This window comes from Notechis scutatus, chromosome 6, assembly GCF_049901735.1.
Source record: "Notechis scutatus isolate UNSWTSFEM ecotype Mainland chromosome 6, rNotScu1.2, whole genome shotgun sequence".
Taxonomy (NCBI): Eukaryota; Metazoa; Chordata; class Lepidosauria; order Squamata; family Elapidae; genus Notechis; species Notechis scutatus.
The window spans coordinates 26,530,296-26,545,246 of NC_142014.1; the positions used below are offsets into that span (position 1 = coordinate 26,530,296).

The following is a 14,951-nucleotide window of genomic DNA, read 5'->3' on the forward strand; positions in this document are numbered from 1 at the left end:
TACACTCATCAGTATATTGGAAGACTTTCTAGAACCTTCCCTTCCTAGGAATGGAGTTTTTTTTTTTTAAGGGTTTCATTCTTTCCAAATGCTGGCATTACTAAGGCAATCTGCTTCGATGAATTAAATGTAATTCCATTTAAAATCCTGAGTGACACTCTGGCTTTGTGTATGTGAGGTCTCTGCTATTTTGCCACACTGAGGCATCTTTGTGTGCTACCAGTGAAGCTTCACGGAATCATATTGGGTTGAATGTTTTCACAGCTAGAGAGAGAAAGAGAGAAATAAATTTTGTTGAATCATTCTGACTTGGTGTAAAGGATGCCAGGGTTAGGTGAATGGCATTCATTCAGTCTGCTGCTTCCATCTTGGGACCGATTCAAAATTAAATATCCTATGGCTTTAAGCCCCCCAGCCAATTATGTAAAATAATGATTATGAGCTCTAACCCCTGGCATGATCCTTGTTGACTTGGGGGATGATGACCAATCTGCCATGGGTTTCTCTAAAATTACGTCTCACCGTATTTTTTTCATGGGAAAGAGAAAGACACTCTGTCTGGTTCTTCTGGCGAGACCTGTCCAGTATGGTGGAATCTGTGGCATTGCTCTTAGCTTCCTCAGACCATGCAACTATGCCAAGGTAGTGCTTTACCAGGGAATTTTCTCTCTCCCCCTCCCCCTCCTCTCTCTATCTAAATAATTATATCATCTATCCATCCATCCATCCATTCCTCTCTCTCTACCTGTCTGACTATCTACATTCTCATCTAACTATCTCATCTATCCATCTATCCATCCATTCAGGGGTGGAATCCGACCAGTGTAACTACCGGTTCGGCGATTTTACATTGCGCGCGCAACTCAGATAAGAACTGAAAGACTATAATTATTTCACGCTTTGCTTCCATCACTGGGCCATGCGCAGTTTGTCCTTTTAAACAGTCCTCACAGCTGCAGCCCATGAAGGGGATCAGGACCCCTTCCTCGCCCATAGACCATGCCATTCACGTTTCTCCCTTATCCGCTCCTCCCTGTGTGCCTTAGGATGGAGAAGGGATGGGCCTGGGTCTTCCTCTGAATGCCCATCTGGTCTGTGCCCTTCCCCAGTTTCCTCCACAACCTCTGGAGTCACACTTCCATTCCCTGTCGGCTGTTCTTCCTCTCCCTCGGAGTCAGACTCCAATAGGGGCATGACAGGAGTGCTAACAGCCAGATGACACTCAGGAATATACCGTAAATCCTTCCATCCTCCACCATTCAATCAGAACTGAAGAAGCTTGGATGAGAAGCGAAATGCCTTCAAGGAAAAACACAGAAAGTCCAGTTGCTTCTTGAAAAAGCACCTTTGGGACAACGATGACCTGTCCTGGATGACTGAGAATGTCCAAGGGCTTTTTTTAAAATTTAAAAATTCCTAGTCTTAATATCAGCAAATTAAAAAAAAACCTTACAATGTAATACCTTTCCGATATTTTCACGAGGGCAATGTCGGAGACATAGGAACAATTAGCCAAATTGAGTTCTTTTAATTTTGAAGCTGAATGGCCATCGACAAATGATTTTATTCCCGAATCACTGATTCTGAAACATGAATAGAAAATACTTATTCTTATCTTCGTCATGATTCTAAAATTACATTTTAATAATTTTGATATTTGAACGCAAGGTGATACAACACTTTGAATATATATAGCAATCGACGTCAATCTTCAGAGATATAAATTTCTCAAAGAAAAATGCTACCAGGCCAATTTTTATTAATATATCAAATAAGTTTGTCTACTTTATAAATTAAACATAAGACTGATTGGAACTAACTCTGTATGTTAGCCCGATTATTAACAGCTTGATGCATATTTATTGAAAAGACAGCCCTCCTAATCACATTTGCTTTTAAGGAATTCTATTTAAGGTTGCAGCTACAGGTTGCTTCTCTCTTTGATTTCTTTCCATCAATTGTTTCTTGCCTTGCCTTAAGATGCTTTGGAAAATAAGTTGACCCCCTCTTCTATCTGGCAGCCCCTCAAATACTGGAATACTGCTATTGTGTCCCCCCCCCCCCAGTCCTTCTTTTCTCTAGACTAGCCAAACCCAATTCTTGCAACCATTCTTCATATGTGTTAAGCTCCAATCTTTGGAAAAAGTGCAGAAAAAAGCAACAAAAATGATTAAGGGACTAATTCTCCAGTCCCCTAGTCATCTTAGTTGCTCTTCTCTGCAGCACTTTTGCCAAAGTCTCAACATCTTTTTTGTAATGCGGCGACCAAAACTGGAGACAGTATTCCAGCTGTGGCCTTACTAAGGCTTTATAAAATGGTACTAACACTTCACGTGGTATTGATTCAATGTTTACGTGGTGCTGATTTGCAGGCAAATTGGTTTGCGTATTTTGGCTCTATGTATATCCTTTTTTCTCCTCCCTGACATGGATGTAATGCAATGATCTCCATACTTAGGAACCTATCAAAAATTAATTCCATTCCAACAAATGATTCCACCGTGTAACTATAACAATACCTTGGGCAGCCGGATAGATTGAGGATAATGATATTGTCCAACGGTGCAATTAACTTGACAGCTACATCTGTTATTTTCTTGCAATTGGTCACACAAATGTGATTCATTCGGGGCCAGAATTTGCTTATGACTTTGAAACTGAGATCCGTAACCAGGTTACTCCCTGTTGACACAATACACCATCAGGTCACTCTAACCCAGCATGGAAAAACTACTTCACCCCTATACCGGGTGTCAGCAACCTGTTGCTCTGGAGCCTCATACGGCTCTTTGGGCCCTCTGCTGTGGCTCTCTGTTGGGTGATCCCACCATTGGCTGGTCCCGCCCCTTGCCCTCCCCTCCCAGTTACTCCTCGCCTGGCCTGAGAAGATAAAACACAAAAAACAGAAATGAGAGGGGAAGGGAAGAGAGAGAGAGAGAGAGCCACTTCCCACAGAAAACACATGACTGGGTAGGAATAACGTGGAGTTGGCCACACCCACCCAGGTTTTGTGGCTCCTGGTGTTTTCTTTTCTGTGGGAAACGGGTCCAAATGATTCTTTTTAGTGTTTAAGGTTACTGACCCCTACCCTATACATATATATTTACTGTACTTACTAAGCTTTTGTCAGCCTCTGCTGACATCCATTACAGAGATCTCTGCCTTTATATATCATTAATCAATTTAGCCCTTGCACGAGTAATAGGCCCTTCCAACCGCCTCCCATCTGGAATTAACTTTTTTGCTTCAGCCATGTTAGTCAAAGGGGGCTTATCTCTTGTTATTGTTTCCTCCCTTGTCAGACCCAGCCTGGAATGCTTATCTGTATGAGGTAATGTTAACCTGCCAACTATTGCAATTTGTTGCTGTGCTCATGACCTTGTGGTCGGCCTGGCCCGACCACAGGGTCACAAGCGCAGCCAGGCCTGTCCAAATACAGAGGAGCCTGGCAGAGCTGCCTCAAGTTATAACAGACAGGAATACTGAAGAACGAGCCATATATTGCGCAGGTAGTTCTCGAATGGGCGTGGCCAGCTGACCATCACTTGCGTCAGAGGCACCTGTGGTGGTGAAGTACTAAGGCAGGACTTCCCTAAGACTTTCCCTCACTCTCATTATAATCTCCTTCCTTCCTTCCTTCCTTTTTCCTTCCTTCCTTCCTTCCTTCCTTCCTTTCTTCTTTCTTCCTCTCTTTCCTTCTTTTTCCTCCCTTGCTCTCTTCCCATCTTCCCTTCTTTTTTCTTTGTCTTTCTTCTTTCTCTTTCTCTTCTTCCCCGTTCCTTCTTGCATGCCCATTTCCAGGTTGGCCCCGTGGACCAGATCAAAGTTTGACACCTCTGATCTTTTTTTTTTAATTTGTAAATTTGTCTTTTTTAATTTTTACAACAAAAACAAGAAATTAAAACCATCTTTCAATTATACAGTGTGTCGTCTGGGTACATATGTCTTGTGCACATATTAATATTTGTATACATTTTGTACTGAGTTTACATTCATATTATAACCTATTCAACATTATATATCATAATATCACATTGTTACATTTGTCATTTAATTTCTCACGTTATTTGCCAACCATCCGTAAAATAGATCCCAAATCTTATAATACTTCATTTCTTCTTGTTCTCTAATTGCCAGTGTTAACCTACTCATTTCTGCACATTCCATTATTTTCTTAATCACCTCCTCCTCCATCGGAGCTTTTTCATTTTTCCAACTTTGAGCAAATACAATTGTAGCTGCTGTTAATATATGTATAATTAAGTATGTTATTTCTTTACTATAATTCTCGGTTAAAATCCCAAATAAAAAAATCTCAGGCTTTAAGTCTATATGTTGTTTTATCATCTTTTCCAACCACGTGTGTATCTTTGACTAATATCTTTTGGCTTCTGTACATGTCCACCACATATGATAGTATGTTCCAGGGACATCCCTGATCTAAAGTGAAAGGAAATAGCAATGTTCTTTAAAAATATGATGTGTTTTCATCACTACATTTTTCATACTACGTTACTATTATTACTACTAGAATTACTACGTTTTCCCCCCTAACCTTGAATCTTCATTTTAACAAGCTGACAGGTGTTGAATGCTTTGAGACCAATATCGGACAAGTGTGGAGATTCATTGCATTCAACCGACTCAATCCATTGGCACTTTGGCATCAAAGCCTTGAAAAGAGGAGGAAACCATTCAATAAACACACAACATCCTTTCTTAAAACGCCTTTGATAAAAAAATAAAAAAATAAAAAAAACTTCATTTTGATATGCTATTTCATACAAATTTAATATTCCCATTCCCACTTTTCCCAACCGGAAAATCATGTTTTATCTTAGCGGGTGTCCAACCTTGGCAACTTTAACACCCAGGCTTCTTCACACGTAATTAACACAAACTTGTTTTAAAAACAAAACCTATTTTATTGCAACACTGGGAATTGTTTCCATTCACAGCCAGAACTAATCTTAAACAGTCCCCCAAGATAAGCACTCACTTTCCAGTTCTATGGAATGCTGCCAGAAACAGAAGTATCCAATTAACTATAAAAGAAACAATGGAAGTACAAGAAAAAACCAACCAAAGTACACAGAGCTTAAGGATGACTTGGAACCGATCAAACTACTTTGCTTCCTGCAAAGGTTTCATCATTTAGGTCTGACTTTTATCCCTTATGGGAGGGGCAATCACCTCCCAGCCTTACTCCCAAGTCACCCCTTTTGTTTCAGCTGCTCTCACCTTCTAGCAGCTCTGTGCATACACGCACTGGGAACAGGCTCCCCTTGTAGGTAAAGTCCCTTTAATTCCTCCAACTTGGCCCCCAATGTCTACTTATAATCAGCAAGAGAAAAAACTCTCCCAAAAACAGTTTTTAAAGGGAAGAAATTTAGTCCGAACCAAAAGTACATACAAATTATAAATAAAAACCAACACAAATCACATTGCAGCAATTAACGAGGCAGGGAAGGATAAGGAATTGCAGGCTTCAAAAGTTAACAAACCACACACAGTTGGGAGGACACCAGAACCCAGATAAGACTTGACAAACAAAGATAATTTATGCTTTGCTTCCAGCAAGGTGCTGTGCGCAAACACCCTTTATATCCTGTTTTCCCAGCTGTGGCTAATGAAGGGAATCAGGGCCTTTTTCTCCCCCATAACCCACATTGCTCCCTTCTCTGTTCCTCCCTGCATGCCCTAGGATGAAGAGTGGGTGGGCCTGGGTCTTCCTCTGAATGCCTAGCTGGACTGTGCCCTTCCCCAGTTTCCTCCATAGCCACCAGAGCCACACTCCCACTCCCTGTCAGCTGTTCAACCTCCCCCTCAGAATCAGATTCCAAAAGGGGCATGACAACTACTTAAATTCACTTCCACAACCTAGAAGTGGATTTAATAAAAACAACAACAACACAATACTCCCATAACCCATTCCTAGGACACCTAACCAGTGGACATATGGTGAATTAGGAAGCATTATCAAAGGAAAGGTTTCTAAGCCATCCATTCCTTGTTTCCTCTTAAGATAGGCAGACCAATCAGAATAGAGTTGGAAGGGACCTTGGAGGTCTTCTAGTCCAACCCCCTGCTCCAGCAGAAGACCTTACACCATTTCAGACAAGTGACTTAAAACCTCCACTGTTAGAGCACCCACAACTTCTGAACTGAAGGCAAATCATTTCACTGGCTAATTCTTTTCACTTTTAGGAAATTTCTCCTTAGTTCTAGGTTGCTTCTCTCCTAGATCCGTTTCCATCCATTGTTTCTTGTCCTGCCTTCTGGTGCTTTGGATCAATAGTAACTGACAGAAAAGGCAAAAATACTGTTCCTAAAGTTTCCAATTATGTCCTTGAGGATGTTTGGCAGTGTCCTTCAAAAAATTCCTCTAAGCGTGCCCTGGAGCTGTGGAGGTAATGATTTTAATAAAGCTGAGATACACCGGGGATTTTCGAGAAATCACTGACAGGAAATGACAGGGGTTGGAGCCTTCACCGTTTAAACCTGAAATACAGGCTGATCCAAACCAAAGGTCTGTTTAATATCCAGTGTTCTTTTTCTACGGAGGTCAAGAAAAGATCAAGCACCATCCTTTCTGTTCCTGGCATCTGTCAACAATTGGCATTGAGAAATATTCCCTGTGCCTATCATTGCTTCATCTGCTATGAATTTGTCCAGATCCTTTCTAAAATCTTTTTCTTTTTAAATATAGCGAGCAGGCTAGCACATGCAAAATTCTATAAAGGTATTTGTTGTTTTGTTTTCCCATTTCTTTCCCGAAAAATCCCAACAGGAAATTCGTCTGTATATATTTGAAGCAGAGGTGGGATTCAGCTGTTTCGCACCGGTTTGGGCAAACAGTTAATGGCAATTTGGCCTGGGTTGCCGAACCGGTAGCGACTTCTGGCATGGCCACACACCCCCACGCAGTCACCCGCTTGACGCTTGCTTGCTCCTGCTGGCCGCTTGATGCTCGCTCGCCCCTTCTGGCCGCTTGACACACGCTTGCCCCTTCTGGACGTTCGACGTGCCTACTCATAAAATATTTCTATGGTCTTTTTAGAGTTGCCAACAGAAAGAGAGGAGAGAGCGGTGGTCAGCTTGCAAAACCAAAACTGCATTCCATAAATGTTTTCAAAGATAGTAACTAGGTGACCGAAGTTTCTGCTGTGTAAAATTCTAAGCATGATTGATGACTTTGGCTATGGATGTGTCCCATTGGAAAATAAGTTTTGAAAGTTTGGCTCGAGACTCATGATTTAAATGGGGGTAACTGATAGAATCCTGACAGCCACATCCAGTCTAAACATCTGGGTGACTATGTGAGCACCAAAATAATAACAATATTGAATACGTTTAGTGGATACTATATGATAGGGATAAATAAATCTCACCAATATTTCAATTGCTTTCAATGATCAAGCAAATTGGAAAACCCAATCGCTTCCCGAGGCAATAATATATTGAGAAATATTCCCTGTGCCTATCATTGCTTCATCTGCTATGAATTTGCTCGGCTCCTTTCTAAAATCTTTTTCTTTTTAAATACAGTGAACAGGCTAGCACATGCAAAATTCTATAAAGCCATTTATTGTTTTGCTTTCCCGTTTCTTTCCTGAAAAATCCCAACAGGAAATTCGTCTGTATACATTTGTAGCAGAGGTGGGATTCAGCTGGTTTGCACCGGTTCAGCCGAACTGATAATGGCAATTTGGCCTGGGTCGCCGAATAGATAGCGACTTCTGGCTGGCCACGCTCCCCCACTTAGTTGCATGCTCGACGCTCGCTCACCCCTTCTGGCCACTTGACGTTCGCTCACCCTTTCCAGCTGCTCGATGCTCGCTTGCCCCTTCCGGCCACTCAACGCTCACTCGCCCCTTCCAGGAGCTCGATACTCACTCGCCTTTTCCGGCTGCTCGATGCTCACCCCGCCCACTCCCGCCCTATATATGTTGCCTTCACCACATGGCCCACCAAGCTGCACCCCAGAACCAGTAAGGAAAAAATTTGAATACCACCCTTGATTTGTAGTGTATATTGGTGACCCTTTGAGAGCTGTATGCAATGAAATGTCATTTTAACATATGCCGATTAGTGAACATTCAATGTGACAATAAAGTTATTCTAAGTCTAAGACTGTTTATATCAGCCACAAACTAGGTTGATATTTTAATTGAATTATTACCTCATCCCAAGACATACAGGTAGTCCTTGACTTACAACAGTTCATTCAGTGACCGTTTGAAGTTACGCTTCTGAAAAAAGTGACTTATGACCGTTTTTCACACTTATGACTGTTACAGCCTCCCCGTGGTCACATGATCAAAATTCAAAGGCTTGGAAACTGACTCATATTTATGATGGTTGCTGTGTCCCAGGAAGTCATGTGATCCCCTTTTGCGACCATTTGACAAGCAAAGTCAACGGGGAAACCAGATTCACTTAACCACTGTGTTCCTAACTTAACAACTGTAGTGATTCACAGAACAACGGTGGCAGGAAAGGTCATAAAATGGGGCAAAACTCACTTAATATCTGTCTCACTCAGCAATAGAAATTTGGGCTCAATTGTGCTCCTAAGTTAAAGGACGCTAATAATGAATGGACGCTTGTTAAAAAGAGATCAAGTACATGATTCAGTTAACAATTGTGGTGATTCATTTAACAACGGTATCAAAAGAAGTGCGTACAATGGGATGCAACTCACTTAACAACTGTCTGTCAGGATTCCGGCAGTTACTCCAATTAAATCATAAGCCACAAGCCACACTCCCCAAACTTTTTTTCTTTTCTTAGAAGTTAACATGCCGGCATTTGCCTGGGCATAGACGACTCTGAGATATATAATTCACTTGATCCTGCTTCTCCCGCCCCACCTCTCTGGGTGTATCATCCAACGACAAACGTCCATAGCCAAGAGTCATCAATCATGCTCTCCAATTAGATTTTTGCGAGGCAGAAGCTTCAGTCATCTAATCAGCCTCTGAAGAAATTATGAATGGAATGTACTTTCGATTCCACACTGCTGCCTGCTCTTTGAAACTCCCCTCCCTTCTTTCTGTTGACAACTATAAAACATGTATACAATATGTTTTATGAATTGACACTGTCTTACGTAGCACAGGGAATTTGGGGGACAATTATGGTTGTAAGTCAAGGACTATCTGTATTTCCAAATTCAGCCAGCCCACCCGTTCACCTGCAAAAAAATTCTACGCATTCAACTGTCACCACTCTTTCATACCTAAGGCTCTCAAGGCTAAAAGCTAAATTGAAGATTTTTGTTAAAAAGACCGTGGTCCTTTCTTACTTGAATGCATCTGTCGGTAAAGGTAGGCATTTCGTTAATTGTCAGGTACCGGATCCTGCTGCAGCTGTTACCAAGATTTCTGAAGCCTTCCACTGTTATCTGTTTTTTTAAAAAACATTTTTATAACAAAAACTACAAATAAAAACCATTTTTCAGTTATACAGTGTGTCGACTGGGTACATATATCTTGTGCACATAATAATATTTATATATGTTTCTTATTGAGTTTACATTCATATTATAACCTATTCAACATTATATATCATAGTCTATCATTATTACAATATCATTAAATTTCTTGCTTCATTTTCCAACTCTTCTGAATATCATGATTACAATATCATTTAATTTCTGCTTTATTTTCCAACCATCCATAAAATAGATCCCAAATCTTATAATACTCCCTTTCTTCTTGCTGTCTAATTACTAATGTTAGTCTACTCATTTCTGCAAGTTCCAATATGTCATGCCCTTGGAGAATGATTCTGAGGGGAAGATTGAGCAGCTGACAGGGAAGTGGGAGTGTGGTTCCAGTGACTGGATGAAACGGGGGGAAGGGCATAGTCCGGCTGGGCATTCAGAAGAAGACCCAGGCCCACCCCCTCTTCATCCTAGGGCATGCAGGGAGGAATAGAGAAGGGAGCAATGTGGGTTACAGGGGAGGAAAGGGCCCTGATTCCTTTCATTAGCTGCAGCTGGGAGAACAGGATAAAAAGGGTGTTTGCGCACAGCACCTTGCTGGAAGCAAAGTGTGAATTGTCTTTGTTTGTCAAGTCTTATCTGGGTTCTGGCGTCCTCCCAAGTCACCTTTTTCAGTGCTGTTATAACTTTGGTCATTAAAGGAACTGTTGTAAATCGAGGACTACTTATATTAGATTTTACTACTGTAATCACGATTCTTAATAAAAATTATATGCATGCATATGTGTGTATAATTATAGACAGACAGATGATAGATAGGTAGATACCGTGTTTCCCTGAAAATAAGACCCTGTGTTATGTATTTTTTGCCAACAAAAAAGGCACCAGGTCTTATTTTCGGGGGATGTCCTCCACTGACTAACCTCACTTGCACGCGTCACCCCTGGCCTCCTTTTCACTGTCAGAGGCCTTCAGGAACACCTTCTGAGGCCGGCAAGGCTTCCCTGAAGGCCTCTGCAGCCAATAACAGAGCTCTGGGTCGATCCAAAGCTTCCTTATCATCTACAGAGGCCTTCAGGAAAGCCTTGTCAGTCTTGCCAGCTGCAGAAGAAATGGGCCAGCAAGGCAGGTGTCGGGGTGTGTGAGTCCTGGTTACAACAGTCCAAAGGTAAGCAGTAGGGCAGCTCCACTCCCCCATCCCCACCCTAGCTTAATTTAGAGTGGACAGGATCTTAATTAGGGCTTATTTTGGGGGTAGGGCTTATATTGGGCTCATGTGCAAAATCAAGCTAGGTCTTACTTTCAGGGTAGGTTGTATTTTGGGGGAAACACGGTAGAGAGATAGAGATATATAGATATTTTGATCTAGATAGATATATCTCTTATACCGCTTCACCCCAAATGTTGTCCTAGTATTTATAACAACATTTTTACATGGCAAGTCTATTCACCTCGTTCAGGCATTCGGTATCAGTAAAATCCACCACCCTCCACAGGCCTCTAGATAAGAATGAAGTAAAAGGCAGAGATAAATATGCATGTATTTATGCCACCTCTTCCAGATCTGTGGGTGCATTTTTAAAGACTGACCTCCCACTGAAAGGATCAGGAGACAATTTTCGTTGCCCGTGAGGCTGAGTTATTCTTTTCCTAATGTCAAGGGGATAGTGAAAAGCTTAATGCAAGTACTTAATTAGACTTAAAATGTCAGCATGAATTATATCGCAGGAACCACATTTAATACTTCTAATGTACACAACAGGACCACAATGTTTTGAAAAAGCCTAACACTCGGATAAAAATAGGCGAAAGACATTTATCAATCCTGCTCTTTCTTCCAGAAAAATGTTGGGTTTTGGAGGCATTGGAAGAGCAGAGACTGAAATCTCTTTGAGCAAACAGATGCGCAGAATAATCTATATATATGTTAAGTTCCTCTGGAGTTTTCTTGCCAGATCAGAAGAGCAGAAAAGACAGAGTTGCTGACTTGACACTACCAGCTGTCTCTGGCCATTTCTTCACAGCAATTCATGATTTATGATGGCTTAGAAAATGGCTCAGCCCTTGCTAGGACAAGAATAAAGCTTCCCTGATTTATTGCTTGAAGGATGCCTGGATGAAACTCTACGATGGATGATAAATCTCCAGGGAGAAAAAGTTTCACATTCATCAGATGATTTAGCTCCATTCTGGGAGTAACCACCACCGTCTGAATTACAGGTAGCCGCCCTCGACTTATGTCGACAACTGAGCCCATGAGTTTTGCCCCATTGTACGACCTTGTTAGCCATAATGGGTAAGCAAATCGCCGTAGTTGTGAATTCCACCATCGTTAAGTGAATCTGGCTTATCTGAAGCCAGCGGGGAAGGTCCCAAAAGGTGATCCCATGAACCCAGAGGTGGTATTCAGCCGATTCGGACCGATAGCGGAAATTTTGACTGGCTGGCCCCTCCCCACCCCTTCCAGGAGTCCCCACGGACCCTGTTTTGGCTCCCAGGTAAGTGCAGGGAGGCTTACTAGGCCTAGAATGGGGCATGGGGCGGTGGGGCGGTGTGGGCCCCCCCCAGTCCTTTTTTGCTCCCAGGGGCCTGCAGAGAGGCTTACTAGGCCTAAAACGGGATGAACCCATCAACGTCACAAACACATGCTGGCTGCCAAACGTCTGGATGTTTGATCCCATGACTGTGGGGAAGGCTGCAACAGTCGTTAAGTGAAAAACGACAGCAACTTTTCCTCAGTGCTGTTGTAAATTTAAAACAACCACCACCACCACACTAAATGAGTGTGTGATGACCCAGAGTGTAACACAAATGTAACAAAATCCAAAACATAAATAATGCCTCCAACTTGGCCCCACTGTTCAATAATTCTCAGTTGGAGATAAAGCTGATTCAAAAATAGTCTTCAAAAGAAAGCCATACAGTCCGAACTTAATGAGCAGATAGAGGTGAAATAAAAAACCAAACAAACTACAATGACAAAATTTCCACAACAGACCAGGATAAGTAATTACCACCTTCAAGGAGGTAACAAGGCACAGTCTGTTGGAAGGACGCCAACCAAGATAACTTCAGCCCAAAATAAAACACGCTTTGCTTCTGGCAACACTGTGTTGTAATCGTCTCTCTTATATACTATTCTCCCCAGCTGCAACCAATGAGGGAGATCTTGGCCGCTTCCTCTTTCATAAGCCAAGTTGTTTCCTTATCCTCTCCTCCCTGCATGCCCTAGGATGAAGAGGGGATGGGCCTGGTTCTTCCTCTGACTGCCCAGCCGGCCTCTGCCCTTCCCCAGCCTCCTATACAACCTCTGGAACCACACCTCCACTCCCTGTCTGCTGTTCCTCCTCTCCCTCAGAGTCTGACTCTACCAAGGGCATGACAGAGTGATTCTAAGTCCAGGACGACCTGCGTAGCCATCAATCAAACTCTTCTCTCACCTTCCCACCTTCGAAATGCTGTTTCGGATCCGAGTGAATAAAAACAGCCTTGCTCACTTCAACCGTGTCCTAAAAATTAACTGAAAAGGTAATGCTTAAAAACATCAGCTCTGCATTCTACTGAACTGTGTGACCCAGTTCCCTGGAAATAATTGGTAAGGGTGATTTAACTAGATTTGGAGATTGTACCATTCTCCAATAGAGCTAAGTTGCTTCCAGTGATTTAAAACTTCTATTGATATTTCTTACGAAAAAGCCATAAAATGTTGAACAGTGACAACCACACTTAACAGAAATCTTCTCTCTGTTACTGTCATAAAATAGATCTGCAATTCCCTAGGGTAGTGGTGGCTAACCCTTTTCATCAAATACCTGGATCATATTACCATATGTGGTGGACCTGCACAGAAGCTAAAAGATATTGGACAAAAATACATACATGGTTGGAAAAAATGATTAAAAAAACATGTAAACTTAAAGCCCGACATATTTTTACTGAGGATCCTACCTGAGAATTATAGTAAAGAAAAAAATATTTTTAATTATACATATATTAACAGCAGCTAGAATTGTATTTGCTCAAAATTGGAAAAATAAAAAAGATTCCGGTGGTGGAGGAAGTGATTTAGAAAATACTGGAATGTGCAGAAATGAGTAGGTTAACATTGGCAATTAGAGAACAAGAAGAAATGGAATACTATATATTTCCAGTGGTGGAAATTTTGAGTAGTTCGGAGAACCGGCAAATTCCATCTCTGACTGGAGATTTTACAGTATCCTTTCCCTGCCACGCCCACCAACCCACGCTCACAGAACTGGTAGTAAAAAAAATTGAATCCCACCACTGATGCCCAGTTCCTATAACCGTTCTTCATTATGTTTTAGCCTCCAGTCCCTTAATCATCCTGGTTGCTCTTCTCTGCACACTTTCTAGCATCTCAACATCTTTTTTAGTGTGGTGACCAAAACTGGATGCAGTAGTCTAGGTGTGGTCTTAATTCCCACGATTGCTCAGTTTGACTGGGCTCTTGGAAGAGTCCTGGTTGCGCCAAACGTCTTCCATTTGAGAATTATAGAGGCCCCTTGTGCTCTTAGGAACCTTCAGTGCAGCAGGAATTTTATTGTAGCCTTCCCCAGATCTGTGCCTTGCAATAATCCTATCTTTGAGGTCTGTGGGCAGTTTCTTTGACCTTGTGGCTTTTCTTCTGATACAGTTATGCATTGTCAGCTGTGATGCCTTCTGTAGAGAGGTGTGTGTGCCTTTCCAAATCACATCCAATTAATTTAATTTACCCACAGGTCGACTATTTGAGGTGTAGAAACGTGTCAGCAACGATCAAGAGAAATGGGAGGCAGCGGAGCTAAATTTCACTTGTTGTTGCAAAGGGTCTGCAACCCAACAAGACAGACACAGACTTCAGGGAGTAATTAGGACTGCAGAAAAAACAATTGCTACCAACCTGCCTTCCATCAAGGACCTGTATACTGCACGAGTCAAAAAGAGGGCTGTGAAAATATTTACAGACCCCTCAAATCCTGGACATAAACTGTGTCAACTCCTACCCTCAAAACAATGCTATAGAGCCCTGCACACCAGAACAACTAGACACAAGGACAGTTTTTCCCCAAACACCATCACTCTGCTAAACAAATAATTCCCTCAACACTATTTACAAAGTCTGCATTACTATTACTATTAATCCTCCCATCCTTCCTTTCACCCATCTCCTCCCACTTATGACTGTAACTTTGTTGCTTGTATCCTAACCATTTTTATTGACTGTTTCCTAGTATGATTTGATTACTTATTGTATCCTATGACTATTATTAAGTGTTGTACCTGATGATTCTTGACTCTTGACGAATGCATCTTTTCTTTTATGTACACTGAGAGCATTTGCACCAAGACAAATTCCTTGTTTGTTCAATCACACTTGGCCAATAAAGAATTCTATTCTATTCTATTCTATTCTATTCTATTCTATTCTATTGACACCAATCTGATAGTTCGGTTTTTTTTCTTTTTAATAAATTTACAGACATTTCTAAAATTCTCTTTTTAA

The 14,951-nt window shown here is 41.7% G+C and overlaps 2 protein-coding genes across 3 annotated transcripts in view; one reads left to right on the plus strand and one right to left on the minus strand.

Moving 5' to 3' along the window:
* Window positions 1-14,850, plus strand: part of FAM185A (family with sequence similarity 185 member A) — an 84,883-nt gene extending 70,033 nt beyond the window's left edge. The window contains exon 8 of one of the 2 annotated variants that reach the window (XM_087967772.1): window positions 14,188-14,850. In XM_087967772.1, coding sequence (XP_087823898.1) covers window positions 14,188-14,207 — 20 coding nt within the window. In that variant the 3' untranslated portion in view covers window positions 14,208-14,850. The remainder of the gene's footprint in view (window positions 1-14,187) is intronic. The other variant, XM_087967769.1, reaches the window with a different exon arrangement.
* FBXL13 (F-box and leucine rich repeat protein 13) overlaps window positions 1-14,951 on the minus strand; it is a 71,864-nt gene that overhangs the window by 8,350 nt on the left and 48,563 nt on the right. The window contains exons 13-16 of the mRNA XM_026677245.2: window positions 9,308-9,406; window positions 4,556-4,673; window positions 2,520-2,682; window positions 1,464-1,583 (exon numbers count right to left, since the gene is read on the minus strand). Of these exons, the coding sequence (XP_026533030.2) occupies window positions 1,464-1,583; window positions 2,520-2,682; window positions 4,556-4,673; window positions 9,308-9,406 (500 nt within the window). The remainder of the gene's footprint in view (window positions 1-1,463; window positions 1,584-2,519; window positions 2,683-4,555; window positions 4,674-9,307; window positions 9,407-14,951) is intronic.